Raw genomic sequence first — 18,786 nt, forward strand, 5'->3', positions numbered from 1 at the left:
GAGGAATCTCCATGCTGTTTTCCAGAGTGGCTGCACCAGCTTGCATTCTCACCAACAGTGTGGGAGGGTTCCCCTTTCTCCACATCCTCGCCAACATGTGTCATTTCCTGTTTTATTAATTTTAGCCATTCTGACTGGTGTGAGGTGGTATCTCATTGAGGTTTTGGGTTGTATTTCCCTGTATTTTTTGTATTTTGTATTTTAGCCACCAACTATTTTAAACAATATGAAAAATAAATAAGCCGATTCCTGGCACAAACATATGTATATAAACTAGTAAAGTCTCAGTACCCTCCGTTATGACATATCTGAAAAGGAATCTTTTAGGAATAGATTATCTTTCAGATTTTAAATTTGGTAAAAAAAATGCATCTGTGCTTTTCTGTTTATAAAAGTATACTTCGGTTAATTAGAAAATGGGAATTTTAGGATGTTTTAATAATAAGATGTTTTAAAACAAAGTCATTTTATATTTACTATACTTGTAAATTTAAAAACAATTGTTGGTCAGATGCAATAAAATTCTTATCTAAGATTTATACTATCTGAAGGAGAGAGTTGGGATTCTGCTGTCTTCCTTTCTAATATAGAGAAGGCTTTTTCAGGTACTCCGTCAAAGTAGTATACCTTCTGGAGATGAATCTAGCAAAAATTTTTGCCAAAGAATTTCTGCCACCAAATGAGCCTAAAATAAGTATGCTACAGAAGTCAGACTTTATGTAAAGTAAACCATTTAAAATCATAGTCAGAAACACTATCAAAATTTAATTCTTATTTGATAAAACTGTTTTACTGTTAATGAAAATGCAGGGTTTTTTTTTTTTTCTTTTTAGTAGCTGTACTCTGCATTACTAAACACTGATATCTTTGAGAAAATTTTTAGCTGAACTAGAGAAATGGATAGTTTGGTTTGTTCAGATTTGTTTCATTCATCACTTTCAAATTAGTTTCTTCTTGAGAAGGAGCATGTCTTAAAACTTTTATCTGTTACCTCCATGTTACTTAAAGGTTACTTGAAAATATATTCTTAAAATATTGATAATTAGAAAAAATACCCTTTTTAATAATAATACTTTGCATTTGGCTACACTATAAATTAAAATTTCATCATTTAATTCTCTACTTAGGTGAATCTGAAGGGAACAAAGAAGACGATGAAACAAATAGATGGAGTATTTAAACTAACCATTATCAGTAACTACACTAAATATAAATGGTCATTTACAAATACAAATGGTCGTTTATAAATATAAATGGATATTTGAGTATCCATTATGTGCTAGCCCAAAAAAAAGGCAAAGATTGTCAAAGTGGTTAAAAAAGAAACTCTGTGCCATTTATAAGACACCAGTTTTAAATATAAAGATATATATATAATTAATCTCCAAAGATTAAGAACCTGAATAGAACTGAGGTCAATTCCAAGATTTGTACTGTCAGTGGTTAGGTGATTAATAACACAGTCAACCAAAGAGGATATTGAAGGAGTGATCGCTGATTGGCGATGAGGGTAATGAGTTCCTGTTAATGTTTGAACATGTGAATACTTGACGTGTTTGCCACATATCCATGTGGAGATCTGAGATATCTAGTTGGAAATAATGGATCTGGAACTTGAATAAGTACATTTAGTCAGAAATGTAGATTTAGGAGAAGTATAGCTATAATTAAAGCCATGATAGTGGCTCAACCAGCATATATATTGTCAAGAATATCCTAAGGTATATCAATATTAAAGAAGTAAAATAAAATGGGAAAGAACTGTCAGAAAGGTCAAGGTCCACCCTCTATTTTATATTCGAGTTTCCTTTTTTAGGGTAAAATGATCTTATGATTTGGTTTAGGATAGTACGAAAACATTTCCTGTAACATAAGTCCAATAATATTCCTTAAAATACCCAGAAAACAATAGCAATTCCAGTCTTCCACTTCTATTATTAATTTTTCTACTAGCCCTAGAGAACTTGTGCTTACTCAGATAATTAGAATCTCTTTAGGAACACCTTGACTTGATAAACTTTAAGTCTTCAACTCTCTGGAAAAGTTCATACTTGCTTTAGAAATGTATGTTAATGATGAAATACCACGTAGAATAAACTTACTTCTGCCTTTTTTATGCATATCATTTATTCAGTGAGATTTATATACTAATCTTGCTGGTAGAGTCTGGTTTCCTTTACAAGATTAAGTGGCAAAACAGAGTGAAGTTGAAGTGTTGTCCAGAGAGTGATCATGCGACGGTTAATTTAGGTAGATCAGTAATGACATGAGAAAGCTTGCCTGAGTACAAGAGAAAAGCTGCTCTTTGAGTCCAGGACATAGTGCTACAGATATAAATATGTAATTTTCAAAAGTTAAGTATTCCACTAAATATTTTTTATAGTCCTTTAAAAAAATCAGTTTCTATATTAATTACCTATTTGCTGTGTAAGAAATTACCGCAAGATGTGACAACTTAAAATAACTTAAGTTTGGGGATGCCTGTGTGGCTCAGTCAGTTAAGCGTATGCCTTTGGTTCAGTTCATGATCCCAGGATTCTGGGATCAAGTCCCACATTGGGACTCAGCAGGAAGTCTGCTTCTCCCTCTCCCTCTGCTTGCTGTTCCCCCTGCTTGTGTGCATTCTCTCTCTCCCACAAATAAATAAATAAAAACTTTAATAAAAAAAAAAAAGTGAAGTTTTATCTCACACAGTTTCTGAAGGTCAGAAATCTGGAAGTGGCTTAGCTCTGTGGTTTTGGTTCCTGTTCACTCAGGACAGACCTCAAATTGTCAGCTAAGGATGCAGTCAGCTTAAGACTTTGCTGGAGTTGGGAATCTACTTCCGAGTTCACTCACATGGTTGTTGTCATTCCTTCTTCTTCACTGGTTGTTAGCCAGAGGCTTCCTTTGTTTGCCATGTAGACCTTTTTCCATCGGACTTCCAGGAGCCTAAATCTGCAGGTTTTTTATAAACTAACTCAGAAGCGACATGCCATCACTTCTGCCATATGCTATTGACCAGACAGACAGATTAACCCTGGTACAATATAGGAGTCATCTTCACAAGTATATAAATAACCCAGTGGTAGGGATTATGGGGGTGATCTTGTAGGATGGCTGCCACAGATGATATTTAATGGCAATTAGAAAGCAAATCATACCACTTTTCTTCTTAGTGCTTTACTGTATTTTAATTTAACCCTTGATATGTCTATGTTGTATAACATTCTAGAAATATTTGAGTATCCATTATGTGCTAGGCGCTGGGATTTTATTTTATAGCTGTCTAAAAAGTCCCATCTGGATCCTGTTAGTCTCCTGCTTAAAATCTTTTAATTGGTTTAATCCCCTACTCTTTCCTTGTTATAAAATCTGTGTTTCAGCTTTATGTAATGAATCATCTCGGTCTTAAGGACTTATGCCCCTGTGCCATTCTGAGTACTTTATATTTACCATCTCATTTAATTGTTATAACAACTAACCCTATGAGGGAGTATTATTTTCCTCATTTTATGGGAGCTACAGGAAGTTTCTTTAGGGCCATATTTTCATAGTTTCTGAGCCATCTATTCTGCTTTCCATTTGAATGACTTCTATTTTTAAAACTCTAATCAGGCTTAACCTTCTTCTAGGATGTTTTCCCCTAATGTACCTAATCTAGATTTGATATTCTTCTCTTGATTTCCAATGTATATACCCTGTGTGTCCTTCGATTATGGAATTTACTTCTCTGGATTGCTATTTTTTATTTACTTATCTGTTTCCTTCATTAGACTAGAGACTGTAGCATAAGGATTAAAAACCCGGGCATTGCAGTGAGAAAACTTGTGGCCAAGTCCTGGATCTACCACTTACTAACTGTGCCTTTGGGTAACTTAATCCTAGCCTACCTTTCATCAGTTGTAAAATGACATAAAAAATAGTACCTTCCTCTTACAGTTTTTTGTGGGAAGAAATAAAGTACTCGGTGCTATGCCTGGCATTCGGTAAATCTGTAAACTCTTTAAGGGCAGAATTAATGAATGCTTATTATGTGCCATGTACTGTATCAAACCCTTTGTGTCGTTTATTTAATTCTCACAAAAACCTTATGTGGGTAGGTACTGTCATTAATGTTTTATTCTTCTCAGTGGCTATAGTGCCTGTCATAGAACATGAGTATTTGTGGAATGAATGAATAAATGGTAGATGGAATTATGGGGAGTAGAGCTAATCGTAGGGGAAGACAACACCATGGGAACGCAGCTAAAAGTATGACAGGCACAAAGAATAAAGAGAAAATGGGCAAATGAACATGGTTTACATCATAGTGTAGGAGCAAACAGCACATGCTCTTGAAACAGACTTGGGTTTAAATCCCGGCTCCACCATTCATTAGCCATATGACATGGGGCTAATTTCTTAACTTCTTGTTTCAGGTTCTTTACCTATAAAATGGGGATAATAAATAGTATGTATTTGATAGATTTACTATGAGGATTACATGAGATAATGTTTGTAAAATATTTTTGCATAGAACTTGGCATATAGCCAAATATAGCTATGGGCGCCTGGGTGGCTCAGTGGGTTAAAGCCTCTGCCTTCAGCTCAGGTCATGATCCCAGGGTCCTGGGATCAAGCCCCATATCAGGCTCTCTGCTCAGTGGGGAGCCTGCTTTCCCCTCTCCTCCTGTTTCTCTGCCTGCCTCTCTGCCTACTTGTGATTTCTGTCAAATAAATAAATAAAATCTTAAAAAAAAATAAAAGCTATATAAGAAAGTAAGCATTTACCTTATAAAATATAATTGAGTCATTCTAGGGATGATCTAGGCCACTGATGGTCCAGACTTGAAATTAATGATTAGAGATTCTGCACTCTTATTACACTTAAAGACATACACAATTTAACAGTGTGTTTGAATGCACAGATTTTAAAGTTTAACAATCAGTTTTACTATCTCATAGTTACTTTGTAGACTTTTTTCATTGAAATTAAGTACAAAAATTAAGTTGGCATGGTTATACTCATGTGCTGAAACTAAGCTGTGCCTGTAGAACCTTACATTACATTTACATGTCAAGTTATTATTGAGCCCATGTTTGGCCAACCCTTATTTTAAGGCTTCAGGATAAGCATGGCCAAGGGGTTTCCAAAGCCAGGGTAGGTGTAGAAATAATAAATGTGTATATCAACAAAAACTGATTGCAGGAAGCCTAGGCCCAAGCCTATATAATGACTCGGATCTAGTTCAGTTTCAGATTGGAAACTTTAAGGATTATGAAATTTCTGAGAACTCAAGAGTATGTTCACCTAGAGGGGAAGCAGCAAAGCCCAAGACCAGTGAAATTCCTCTATAGTGTTGGCTTAAATTTCTAAGTTTGTTTTATTTTCTTGAAAACAATTCAATGTCTAGTCATTAAATAATTTTTGACGCAAAACTTTGGTGCTATGAATAGGTTAAACCTGCTGCAATATTTCCCGTCATGGAATAATATATATAGGTAAAAGGTACTAAGTAGATTCCCAAAGGTAAAAATCTGGTGATTTTGATTCTCTGGTAGAGAGGCCCTAGTAAAAGCAGGAATCATTTGGGAGAAGAATGACTTTTCTTACGATTATTTAATCATAGGATATGTATTTTTGTTCTTTTACTTTTTTACAAATCTTTGTCATCAGCAGTATTAATAGACAATTTGGTGATTCCTCACTTCAGCATGGCAAACATGTTTGTTCCTCACCTTTGAATTCTCATCCCTCCATCTTGTGCTTTCCTGTTCAGTCATAACCCTCTACTTCTTCCAAGTTTGACAAAACATCCTTGATTTCATTATATTCAGACATGCTAGTTTCCTTTTACAAGCTTTCATACCCAATTCCTCTTTTATTTATTTATTTATTTATTTTAAAGATGTTATTCATGTGTTTGACAGATGGAAATCTCACCATCGAGCAGAGAGCCCGATGTGGGACTTGATCCCAGGACCTGGGATCATGACCTGAGCCAAAGACAGAGGCTTAAAGGCTTAACCCACTGAGCCACCCAGTCACCCCCCGATTCCTCTTTTAATGTCCATTTCTCATACTGTTATTTCCCTTAATAATATTAATTCTGCCTACTGTATGAATTTTTATTCATTTTGCAAATATTCATTATAGATTTTCTTATGCTTTTGGTTAGAATAAGATTTCTTTGGGCTAGGAACAGTAACTTTCCCACAGTATTTAAGGTAAATTATACAAATAATGACTCTTCAACACAATTTTATCACAAGTCTTAGAACAGAGGACCCTCTCATTGGATATACTTGCTGTGGTCATTGAAGCTAGTACTGATGGAAGTGGACTTTTGACTCCTGTAATATTTCATTTAGAAAAATGGCTCTTAGTTTAATTGCATAAATTTTGCATTTCCATTTGGAGCTGCCTACCCAGAACAAATATGTCAAACATCTTCAAGTAAACCCTGACCCGGTTTTAGAATTCTTAGCTAATTTTGAGTTAGGAATTCCTTTCTTTAAACAGGATTTTAAAATTAATACAACAAATGCAAAATATAACATATTTTGTGTGTTACATTTTTTAAAAAGGTTTCAAATAATCCCCAATATCACAAAATAACTTAATTTGAAATTAAAAAAATAGGATCTACCCAAATTGATATACTTCTCATTGTTTTTGAAAAAGTTGATGAAGATAATCGATTTAGAAAATACTTTTAAAAATACATTTTAGGGTACATAGTTGTTTGGAATATTTGTGTGTGTAAAGTTGTACATAATTGACATAATAACATTACTACTTTAAAGTTTTCAAGTTCTTAAAAATATCTGCTTTTAGTCTATGATTTAACAAAGGGGTTGCTGTTTTGAGAGACTTAAAAAACTGCTCTAAATGATCACTTTCAATGAAAATCTAGTTAGAATTTTGGACCTCTTTTGCATAATTTCTAATATTTAACAAGTGTGTTTTTCAAAAACAGTGCTTCTAACTAAACATTGTTCAAACTGGTTATAATATAAATTGTCTAGCATTGCCAAAATTTGATTCATAGTTCATCATTGTATTGTTTTGGTATTTATTATACCAAACAGTTAACTTGGAAAGGAAACTAATATTTTACGTAAGCTCTCACTGTTTGGTAAATTATATAATTATGTTAAGCAAATACTGTAGAAGTTGTAGATAGTCATCTCTGGTTAAATAATTAAATATAACTGTTGTTTTCTGCTAGAAGAATGATTATCAGGAACATTTCATTTTATTAAATAGTGTAATACCAGGATTAGCGTTGGTAAAATTAATTCTTGGTAAAATTAATACTTGCTTAATTGCTCCTGTCTTTTATACTAAGAAATTAATGAAAATTATAGTTTAGTCAGTGAGTAAGAGCTCAGACTCTGGAGCCTGGCTGCCCAAGTTCAAATCCTTTTGTTAACCTCATTTTCTCTGTCTCTCAAGTGGGGATAATATACCCATAGGGCTTTGTGAAAATTAAATTGTGTACATGCAGTAAGCATTTACTAAATGGTAGCTGTTCTTGTTAATAGTGGATGTTAATATAGATTTCTTTTTCAGTAAATCCTTTGGATAAAGATGGAAAACCATAGTTTAATTAATAGAATATTTTTAGTAAGTCATATTCTGACACTTGTTCTAGGAAGCTACTCTATTCCTTCTTTATTATTAAAAAATAGCTTTAAAAGTTTTGGTTTTTATATTTATAAACTCAAATGTTATTATTCTATACTCTGAAAATAATTTTAGTGCATAACAGTATATAGTATGCAGCCATAGTTTTCTAAAATAGCTAAGCTTTGTGATCCATGAAATGAATAATGATAACACTTAATTCACAGATTTATTGTGGGGATTACATGAGATAATACATTTGAATTGACTTTTTCTGAAATTGAAAGTGCTTTAATTCTTGTCTAAGCAAACCACAAAAGTGATATTTCATTCTGTTTTGCCAAATGTATCTTAAATTAACTAACTTCATTATCAGTTTAGTGTTCAGTGCCCCAAGGGGCAAAATTTCATGGTAGGGTCAATGCAAATACAAGTGAATGGCTCCTTAAATTTTGCATCCTAGATACCTCTCTTGCTTTACCCTAATCCTGGCCCTGTTTTATATTGCTTATACACATTTTTTTCTTGAAGAGAAGATAGGCTGAAAGACATTTTGGCTGATAACATACTACTGCTGAAATAAAAATAACCCAGAGTATGCTGGTAATTTCATATTTTTGGCTCATCTTATAGTGAAGCTAAGTACTTAAATTAATGAATAGTAGGCTTTTCTTTTTTAAATTTCAGATCAATTGCATTAATTCCTGAGTTATATGCATATGACTTCAAAGTTGTTTGCTCTCATTGAACTTGGTACTAAACCTGCCTGGCACATTCTTCATGCATGTTGGAGCTAGGAAGTTGGAAATTGATAGGATATTCTGCCACTTGAAACAAAGCTAAGGCAGTATGGGTTATGGTGACCTCTAGCACCTGGAATACATTCCTGAAAGCAAACAATAAATCATTTAATTATTCAGCAAGTATTTTTAGAACTCCAGTTCTATGCTAGGAATGCATATGAATATATATAATAGGAAGCAAGACACAGTTGAATTAGCTATATCTATATTAATGATTTGTGACAAGAAAATTTCCTATCCTAAAATACAGTTTCTATTGTAATAGATGTCCCATTTCTCTTAGTTTATTCAGATTTTTTAGCATGGTCTTTATAATTTTGGATCATCAGGCTGCTGTTTTCCTTTGTCTCTAGCAGCTTCTCCATTAGTGCACCACCACTTTACTTTAGTACCAGTAGCCTCTTTTGATTTCCTAAAATAATACCAGTTTCTCGGCACATTTTCCTTCATCTTGGGAGACTTCTGCCTGTTGCTCCTCTCAAAGCACAGCCTCTTTATCTTCCTTCAAGTCTAAGCATTCGCGTTACCTTCTCAGATATGTCTTCCTTAAATCACCCTCCAGGGTATCCATTTGTACATTCTTCATAAGAAATTCTGTTGTTTCATATAATTTTTCTGAATCTGGGGCACCTGGGTGGCTCAGTGAGTTAAGCCTCTGCCTTCAGCTCTGGTAGCGATCTCAGGGTCCTGGGATCGAGCCCCGCATCAGGCTCTCTGCTCAGCAGGGAGCCTGCCTCCTCCTCTTTCTCTGCCTGCCTGTCTGCCTACTTGTGATCTCTATCTGTCAAATAAATAAATAAAATCTTAAAAAAAAATTTTTTTTTCTGAATCTGTCATTAGCTACTTATTTCCTTGTTTGTTTGTTTAAGATTTTATTTATTTATTTAACAGACAGAGATCACAAGTAAGCAGAGAGGCAGGCAGAGAGAAAGGAAAGGAAGCAGGCTCCCTGCTGGGTAGACGTCCGATGTGGGGCTCGATCCCAGGACCCTGGGATCATGACCTGAGCTGAAGACAGAGGCTTTAACCCACTGAGCCACCCAGGCGCCCCTCCTTGTTTGTTTATTGACTGCCACTTCCCATGGACTCCCCATGTAGGGAGGAGCCATATCTGTTCCTGGTGCATAGGAAGTATTCAATAAATGTTTGATGCTTAGTGGATACAGTTTTTACAGACAAAACTAATTTTTAGTTTTACTGCAGATTGCCTAAATGTTCCATTATACTCCACTGCACTTCACTTTGAAAAAAAGTCTTCTAAATAATAGGCATTCTGAAATAATTTTTCATGTTTTTATTTTCTTTGAGTAAAGTAAACATACATATGTGTTTGACTAATGCTTAAAGGAAAAATAAGGGAGAAAGGAGTAAGTAAATATTTTATTTTTAAAGGATCCAGGTTATATATTAGGGCAGAATTAACCTCAAAGAACTTTAAACACTTTTACCTGCTCACTTTTCATTTATCAACAAATGTTTATTGAGTTCCTACTGTGTGCCAGGCAATTTTAGACATTTGGGATACTGTTGTGAACAGGATAACTGTAGGAGACAGTTAAACATGTAAACAAATGAATACATAATCAATTTCAAATAATGATCAGTACTGTGAAGAAAATAGAGCAAAGTTGAGAGTAGCAGGAAAGTGGGAATTATGACTGTCTTGGACAGGATGTTCAGCAAAGGCTTTGCTGAGGAGGTGCTGTCTGAGGATACAGCATGAATAATGGAATGGGTCAAGTATGGGAAGCTCTGGTAAAGAGGATTACAGACAGAGGAAACAGTAAATACAAAAACTGGGAGAGGGAGAATCATGCTGTGTCCAAGGAACAAAAAGATGACCTATATGGAAGAAGTAAGTAAGGAAGAAAGTAGTAGAAAGTGAGGCCTGAGTGGGGGCCAGATCTCAAGGCACCCTGGCTTACAAAGCCAGGATAAAGAGTTTGGATTTATTCTAGTATAGATGGAAAGTCATTGGAGGGTTTTGAGTAGGGTGGAGGGTGTGAGGAGTAGTTCATCAGCTTTATTGAAAAGACTGGAAGGCAGCAAGAGTAGAAGTATGAAAAGCAGTTGGAGGATGCCTTTGTGGTAGTACAGACAAGAGATAATAATGGCTTAGACTACAGTAATGTTAGAGATAATGAGAAGTTAGACTTGGGATGTATTTTGAAGTTAGAGTCAACATGACTTCCCAGGATTGGATGGTGGAGTTTGAGGGAAAGAGTAATTAAGGATGACTTTTTTTTTGCTTTGGACAACTGTATATAAAGAACGAGAATGATAAGGGAAAAACTAGAAAAGAGCAGCAGTTTTTTAGTGGTAGAGGATTGTTAAAGTTTATTTTACACATAGACATCAATTGAACATTGAGTTAGGAGGAAGAGGACAGATGTCTCTGAAATGATTCTTTAAGCCCACCAATCTCTGGCAGTTGGGGGATTGTTTATAATTTTTAGCTCCTACCATAGAGTGTCTTATAGAGTAGACAACAAATATTGGGTGGAAGGTGGAATGTATGAATATGTGAGTTGGACATCCATACATTTGAGCAGATACATTGTCCTTTGTATAAAGGCATTTATTTAGATGCAGAAGTAAGAACTTGACCATAATAATTTCAGATGTTTGCATAACACTTGTGCCCGGCTCTGTTGTAAATGCTTTACATTTATTATTAATTCACTTAATTTTCACAATACTGCAATTTAAGTATTGTCATTACTATCACCACTTTACAGTTGAGAAAAGTATCATAATGTGTTTAAGTAACTTGTTCAAAGTCATGCAACCAATAAGGGCCAGGATGTGAACCCATGTCATATGACTCCAAAGTCTCACAGCTGTCTACTGCACTGTATCTCCTCCTATTATCATGACATACTCATTATCATAAACCCATTTCTATATATCTGTGTGACCGCTTGGGTTGGGGGAGATGCAATAATAAAAGTGATACTTGACTGAAACATAAAGACTATTGGTAAAAAAAAAAAAAAAAAAAAAAAAACTACCTTAATCCTTGGAGGAGGTGTTCACTTTAGTATAATCCTATTGTGCTAATCTGAAGAGAAAGTAAAATGCCTGATTAGTAGCATACCTGAATCCTCTAAAGGCTCAAGTTTATTTACATTTCTTTGTCTTTTTTAAAAAAGTTTTTTATGAATGTATAATGTATTATTTGTTTCAGGGGTACAGGTCTGTGATTCATCAGTCATACACAACACCCAGCACTCACCACAACACATACTCTCCCCCATGTCTACCACCCAGGCACCCCATCTCCTACCCGCCTCCCTTCCAGCAACCCTCAGTTTGTTTCCTGAGATTAAGAGTCTCTTATGGTTTGTCTCCCTCTCTGGCTTCTTTCATCTTTTCTTTCTTTGTGAATCTTAGGGTCTCTTAAAATCTCATTGAAAGAAAAATGGGTTTAGGCCACTTCTGCTGAATATATGTGGATTTATACCCACACTATTTTCATTAAAAAATATATTTTGTATATAATTTGTCAGTGGCTAGAAAATATAAAACACTGACTATGACATCCAAGGGTTAGCTGGTGTTACTAGCATTACTTTACTCCAATGAAAATGCTTACTTAGATTGCACTTCAGAGTGCCCTTAATGAAAGGAAAGACTAGGAAAGAATTATTTGATAATAAAAATTACATTGTATGGCACCTGGGTGTCTCAGTCAGTCAAATATATGCTTTCTGCTCAGGTCATGATCCCAGGGTCCTGAGATCGAGTCCCTCATTGGGCTCCCTGCTCAGGGTGGACTCTGTTTCTCCCTCTGTCCCCCCACCCCTGCTCATTTTCTCTCTCTCTCTGTCTTTCTCTTGTCTTTATTTATAAATAAATAAATAAATAATCTTTTAAAAAATTACATTATGGGAGTTATAGGAAAAAAAACCCAGTATTGCTTATTTTTAGATTTAGCTTAACCTAGTTTATTGTGGTTTTAGTCAAATAGAAGTTTTTAGCTAGACCAATTCATCTTTTTCTTTTTGACCTCTGGGTTTTGGTCAAACCCACAAAGTCCTCCCTTATCAAGAAGTTGTAAAGATGGGGTGCCTGGGTGGCTCAGTGGGTTAAAGCCTCTGTCTTCGGCTCAGGTCATGATCTCAGGGTCCTGGGATTGAGCCCCACATCAAGCTCTCTGCTCAGCAGGGAGCCTGCTTCCCCCTCTCTTTCTGCCTGCCTCTCTTCCTACTTGTGATCTCTTTCTCTCTCTCTCTGTTAAATAAATAAAATCTTTTAAAAAAAGTTGTAAAGATACTGTGTTTATTTCTAATAATTTTAAAATTTTGTTTGATAGAAATAATTCATTTTCTATAAATTGTAAAGTTATAATCTCTTCCTTTCAAATTACTGAGCTTTTCAACACTTTATTGAATGAATTTTTTTTTTTTTTTTTGGTGAAGATTTCATTTATTTGTCAGAGAGCGAGAGAGAGTTTGCACAAGCAGGGGGAGTGGCAGGCAGAGGGAGAAGCTGGCTTCCCAGTGAGCAAGGAGCCTGATGCAGAACTCAGTCCTAGGACTCTGGGATTATGACCTGATCCAAAGGCAGACGCTCAACCCATTGAGCCACCCAGGCATCCCTGAATGAACTATTCTTATATTTTTACAAAACCTACTTATTTTCTACATTGCTTTGTGTATATACTTACTGTTGTACCACTTTCCCTTTTGATATAAACCCAGCATTTTGGCAATCTCTGTTTTCTTGTTGTTCTTAGGTCAAGGATTAAAAAAGTAAAACATGGATGGGCTCCCTTTTTATGAACTTATAAGCAGTCACCTCCAGAAAATCATAAATTTTGAATCAGTGTTTTGGTGAATTTTACTGCTAGTCTTATCTTTTTATAAATGGTACTTTAAAAATTAGACTTTCAAGCTTTTTGCTTGATATATAGAAGTGTAATTATTTTTCATATTGTGAATAATGGTATTGTCATTTTTTTCATTTAATACTTTAATCTTTTATTTCTTTTCATTGTTGAGTTGGCTGGAACCTCGCAGTGTTGAATAGAAAGCTCATATGATAATAGGCATCCTTTTGTTGTCTCTGATTTTTTTAAGGGCAAATGATTGTAATGTTTCACCATTACATGTGATGTTTGCTGTGGGTTTTGGTACCTTTGTATATGCCATTTATCAAATTAGGAAGTACCCTACCATTCCTGGTTGAATAAATTTTCTCCCTCCCTTGCTCCTTTCCTTTCCTTTTCCTTCTCCTTTCCTCCTTTTTAAAAAATATTTTATTTTATTTGTGTGTGTGTGTTCCGAAATTCATTGTTTATGCACCACACCCAGTGCTCCATGCAGTACTGCCTCCTTAATACCCACCACCAGGCTTACCCAACCCCGCACCCTTACCCCTCCAAAACCCTCAGTTTGTTTCTCAGAGTCCATAGTCTCTCACAGTTTTTCTCCCCCTCCGATTTCCTCCAGTTCACTTCTCCTCCATCTCCCAATGTCTTCCATGTTATTCCTTATGCTCCACAAGTGAGTGAGTGAAACCATATGATAATTGACTCTTTTTGCTTGGCTTATTTCACTCAGCATAATCTCCTCTAGCAATGGCCACAGTCACCAAATTGTGGAAGGAACCAAGATGCCTTTCAGTGGATGAATGGATAAAGAAGATATGGTCCATACATACAATGGAGTATTATTTCTCCATCAGAAAGGATGAATACCCAGCTTTTGTATCAGCATGGACTGCACTGGGGGAGATTATGCTGAGTGAAATAAATCTTTCCCTCCTTTTAATTACAAATAGGTTTTAAAATGAGAACTTATTCCTTCATTGATTTTGGTAAGATTTTTCACCTTTGACTTACTTATTAGTGAGGTGAATGCCATTATAGATCTTTCCATGTTGACATGGTTTTGCAACATGGATAAACTCAACTTTGGTAACGATATATTCTCTTTTTGTCACTGCTGATTTGAGTTACTATTATTTCTTGTTTAGGATTTTTACATCTCTGTTCATGAGTAAGAATGGGCTATAATTGCCTTTTTGATGTCCTTGACAACTTTTAGTTCACTGTTGTACTAGTCTCATAAAATGAGATCAAGAATGTTTCCACTTTTCCCATTCTCAGAAGAGTTTGAGTAAAAGTGGAATCATCTGTTCTTTGAATGACTGGTAGATTTCACTGGTAAAACCAATGGTGCTTGATATGCTTGATATCCTTATAGGGAGATTTTTAATTACCAATTTAGGTTTTTTAATAGTTTTGGGGAGTATTGATACTTTTTTATTTTTTATTCATTTATATCTTCTGTGGAATTTTCCATTTGGTCTAAGTTTTCCAATTTATTGACATAAAGTTATTCATAGTAATCCCCTATTATCTTTCTAATTTTTTGATGATGGTCCTACTTTTTGCTCCAAGTACTGTTTATCGGTCTCTTTTGTTTTTCTCAATCTGACTGGAGGTTTGTTTAATACAATTAATTCAGAGAACTGATTATTAGCTTTGTGATCAAACTCTATATTTTATCTTTGTTTTTAGTTTCATTAAATTATGCTCATGTCTTTATTATTTCTGTCTTTGTACCTTCTTTGGGTCTTTTCTGTGTATAACATTTGAAGTTAAAGATTTTTCTAGTCCTTTACATATATAGAACAAAAATTGGCAATTAGTATTTTAAGTGGAGAAAAGGATCTCATCTGAATTCTAAATTTCTGCTGTCAATTGTAACTAAATTTGTAGTGCTTTCCATGTCAGACAAAATGATTTTGATAAGTACATGGGAAAATAATACTTACCAACGTGGTTTTAATGTCATCTGGTTTGATATAGGATTCACCTTTATTTGATTTGATTAAACAAGCAAAAGACCGAGAAGGACCAGCTGATCACCTTGAACCTGCTTGTACTCTCAACCTTCCACTCCAGAGTAATCACACTGCCGCTGATATGTAAGTAGAATGTATGATATGTTATTCATTCAACCTGCAATTACATTTTGAACATGGTATAAGGCACGATACTCTATAGAAACTATAGGGAATAGAATTTTGAATAAGATATTTGTTTTGCTCTGAAGAAGCAGGAATATAAGGCATATGACCCAAATAAAGATCATATAAAGTGGTACAGAGTGCTGTTGAGATCACTTAGGGTTGATGTAATGAGGATAGTTTTTATGGTGGAGATGGCAAATTTATTAGGCCTGAAAGATGGAAAACAGGATTTCTGTGTGGAAACTGGAGAGGAAGGAGGAGACACAAAGTGTTCCAAGAGTCAGAAAAGTGTAAGGCCAGGAAAGCAGGAAACATTTTCAGGGAGTACAGATCAGTGCATTTGGGGTGAAGCATAGGATAGGCATAGGAACTAGAATGGGACATCAGCAATCAACATCAACATCAACAATTAGTTGGTAAGTACATGATGATGATGATGATGATGGAAGAAGAAAGCAAATAGCTAATATTTCTTGAGGGTTTACTGTGTGCTGGACAGTTGCCTAAGTGCTTGTGATTCTTTTACTTTTCCATTTAATCTTTATAACAGCCCTGTAAGGTAGTAGATTCTGCTATCAGCCTCAGTTATCTGTAAAATAGGAATTAGAGAGGGTAATGTGCGAAAGTCAACAGAAATCAAATCCAAGCAATCTGACCCCAAAACTCATGTACTTAAACATTCCAACTACTGTGCCTTTCACAGAAATGTGCCTACTGTTGTTTCTGTTTAGTTTAGTCTAGGAATTGACATTATAATGTTCTGCGATTAGTTCAGGGTCTATTTTCCAGAGATGTCCTTTCCAGGCTAACTTGTACCCAGAGTATTTCTAGCATAGGATGCCTCTGCCTTCATATATAGATTTGTCTGCTAGGTTATGCACTAATATAAACAGGTCAAGACTTATCTTCTTCTAAGTGCCAGGATGTTTTCTAGACACTGGGAATGAAAGGCGAATAAGATGAGCTAGGTTCTTCCTCTCATAGCATTTAGGTTAAAGGGGAAATAAACTAATATGTGATGTGTTTTTAGAGTATACACTAAATTTGGACATCTGGTTGGCTCAGTCAGTAAAGCATGCAACTCTTGATCTTGGGATTAGGAGTTCAAGCCCCATGTTGGGTGTAGAGATTACTTAAAAAAAGAGAGAGTGAGAGAGAGAAAAAAGAAAGTATACCAAGTACTGTAATAGAAATAAAGTACTTTGAGAGAAACTGAGAGTGTAGGGATGCTTAGGGAAGCTTTTTCTGATAAAGTGATATTTGACCTGAGACCTCAAGGACAATTGGATGCTGGCTAGGCACACATCTGCATCATGTACATTCCAGATAGAGCAAATGGCAAGTACAGTGGCCCTAGGACAGACCAAACTTAGCTGGTTTGAAGAACAGAAAGAAGTTCCAGTGTGGCTGGGGTAAAGTGATAAGAGGAGGTTGGAGGTACAAGATAAGGTTGGAGAGGTAAACTGAGGCCAGACCTTGTAGAGTTCTATGAGCCATAGAAAAGGTTTTAGATTTTAGCAGAGAATGGAAAAGGATTAAAGTTTTAAGTAATGATGCAGCTTGCTATACTTTGTATTTTTAAAGGGCTATTTTTTGGCTGCTATTTAAAGTGCAGGTGGGTTTGGAGGAGGGAAGAAGTAGGAAGACCAGTTTGGAGACAGTTTTAATAGTCCAAGTGAGAGATGTAAGTGACTTGATCTAAGATATGTCGGTAATAGAAAGAAATGGAATGATCCAGAATGTATTTTAGAGGATGATTTAATAAAACTTGGTTTTGCATTGAGTTTGAAGAATTGGGAAAAGGGAGAAATTAAAAATAGCTCCTAGGTTTTAGATTTTAGAAACTGGATGTAATGTGGACTCGTTTATTGAGATGGGAAAAACAGAGGTAAGGAATCAAGACTTCCCCTTTGGCCTTCTTAAGCTTGAGATTCAACTAGTGATGTTCTATAGGTAGTTGAATATTTGTACCTAGAACTCCAGAGAGACCAACTCCTGTCCAAGTTTAGTTTGTCTACAATATTGTGAATTAGAGAATTGAAGGGAAGTTCAAGATTGGAAGTAGACTAAACCCTGGTACTTAAAAGGTTACAATGGTGATTCCCTTTTCCTAGTATACTAGTTAAATACTACATATAGTAGAAATATCCACAGTAAAGTACAAATCCTCTTTCCTGCTTAGAATTATTTCTTAGCTACTAAAACAAAATTAGAACATAGATCTGAATTATCCTGTGAAAAGCAACACAAGGGTGGTAGAATGTCAGAAATTGAGAGAGAATATTTATTAATATCTCTGTGTAGATTTATGTCTGACACATTTAGTATACAGGTATAAATCTTCCTTGATAATATATCTGAATACAGTATTCTATACTGTGTGGTATTTGTTTTATCATACATATGAACCATAGTTATCAGTGAAACATTTTTTAAAAGATTTTATTTATTTATTTGACAGACAGAGATCACAAGTAGGCAGAGAGGCAGGCAGAGAGAGAGAGGGGAGAAGCAGGCTTCCTGCTGAGCAGAAAGCCTGATGAGGGGCTCGATCCCAGGACCCTGGGATCATGGCCTGAGCTGAAGGCAGAGGCTTTAATCCACTGAGCCACCCAGGCACCCCTCAATGAAACATTTTTAAGAGGGAAATCAGAAACATAACAGCACTATTTTGGTATCAATAACTTGTTCCTTTAACCTGGAGTTATTTGATAATCTCAATTTCACTATAATTATTAAAATTGAACATATACACTACACAGCTATTTTTTTCTTCAAAAAAACAGTAACTCTCAGAAAAAGCTATTCATTAAAATAGTTAGAAATGATAATGTCAAGCTTAGTTTTCCTATTAGGCTGTATCTTTTCCAGCTTATGTTTAAATAGCTTGCTGAAACTGGTGTAGCCACACTGGCAAACAGTGTGGAGATTCCTCAGAAAGTTAAAAATAGAACTACACTATGATGCAGCAGTTCCACTACTAGGTATTTACCCAGTGGCCACAAAAATACAAATTTGAAGGGGCACATGCTCCCTGATGTTTATAGCAGCATTATCAACAACAGCCAATCTATGGAAAGAGTCCAGATGTTCATCAACTGATGAATGGATAAAGAAGATGTTGTATGCATACACACACACACACACACACACACACACACACACACATACACACACTATGGAATATTACTCAGCCATCAAAAAGAATGACATCTTGCCATCTGTAACAACATGGATGGAGCTGGAGTATATTATGTTAAGCAAAATAAGTCAGAGAAAGACAAATACCATATGATTTCACTCATGTGAAATTAAGAAACAAAACAGATGAACATAGAGGAAGGGAGAAAAAAAAAAGAGAGAGAGAGGGGAAACAAACCCATAAGAGACTCTTAATGATAGAGAACAAAC

General features: G+C 35.3%; 1 protein-coding gene across 2 annotated transcripts in view; it reads left to right on the plus strand.

Annotated features, from left to right (window-relative positions):
- RB1 (RB transcriptional corepressor 1) overlaps positions 1 to 18,786 on the plus strand; it is a 157,994-nt gene that overhangs the window by 110,824 nt on the left and 28,384 nt on the right. For both annotated transcript variants that reach the window (XM_032315032.1, XM_032315033.1), the window contains one exon: positions 15,212 to 15,330. In XM_032315032.1, coding sequence (XP_032170923.1) covers positions 15,212 to 15,330 — 119 coding nt within the window. The remainder of the gene's footprint in view (positions 1 to 15,211; positions 15,331 to 18,786) is intronic.

The sequence above is a fragment of the Mustela erminea genome, chromosome 15 (genome assembly GCF_009829155.1).
Source record: "Mustela erminea isolate mMusErm1 chromosome 15, mMusErm1.Pri, whole genome shotgun sequence".
NCBI classification, from domain to species: Eukaryota; Metazoa; Chordata; class Mammalia; order Carnivora; family Mustelidae; genus Mustela; species Mustela erminea.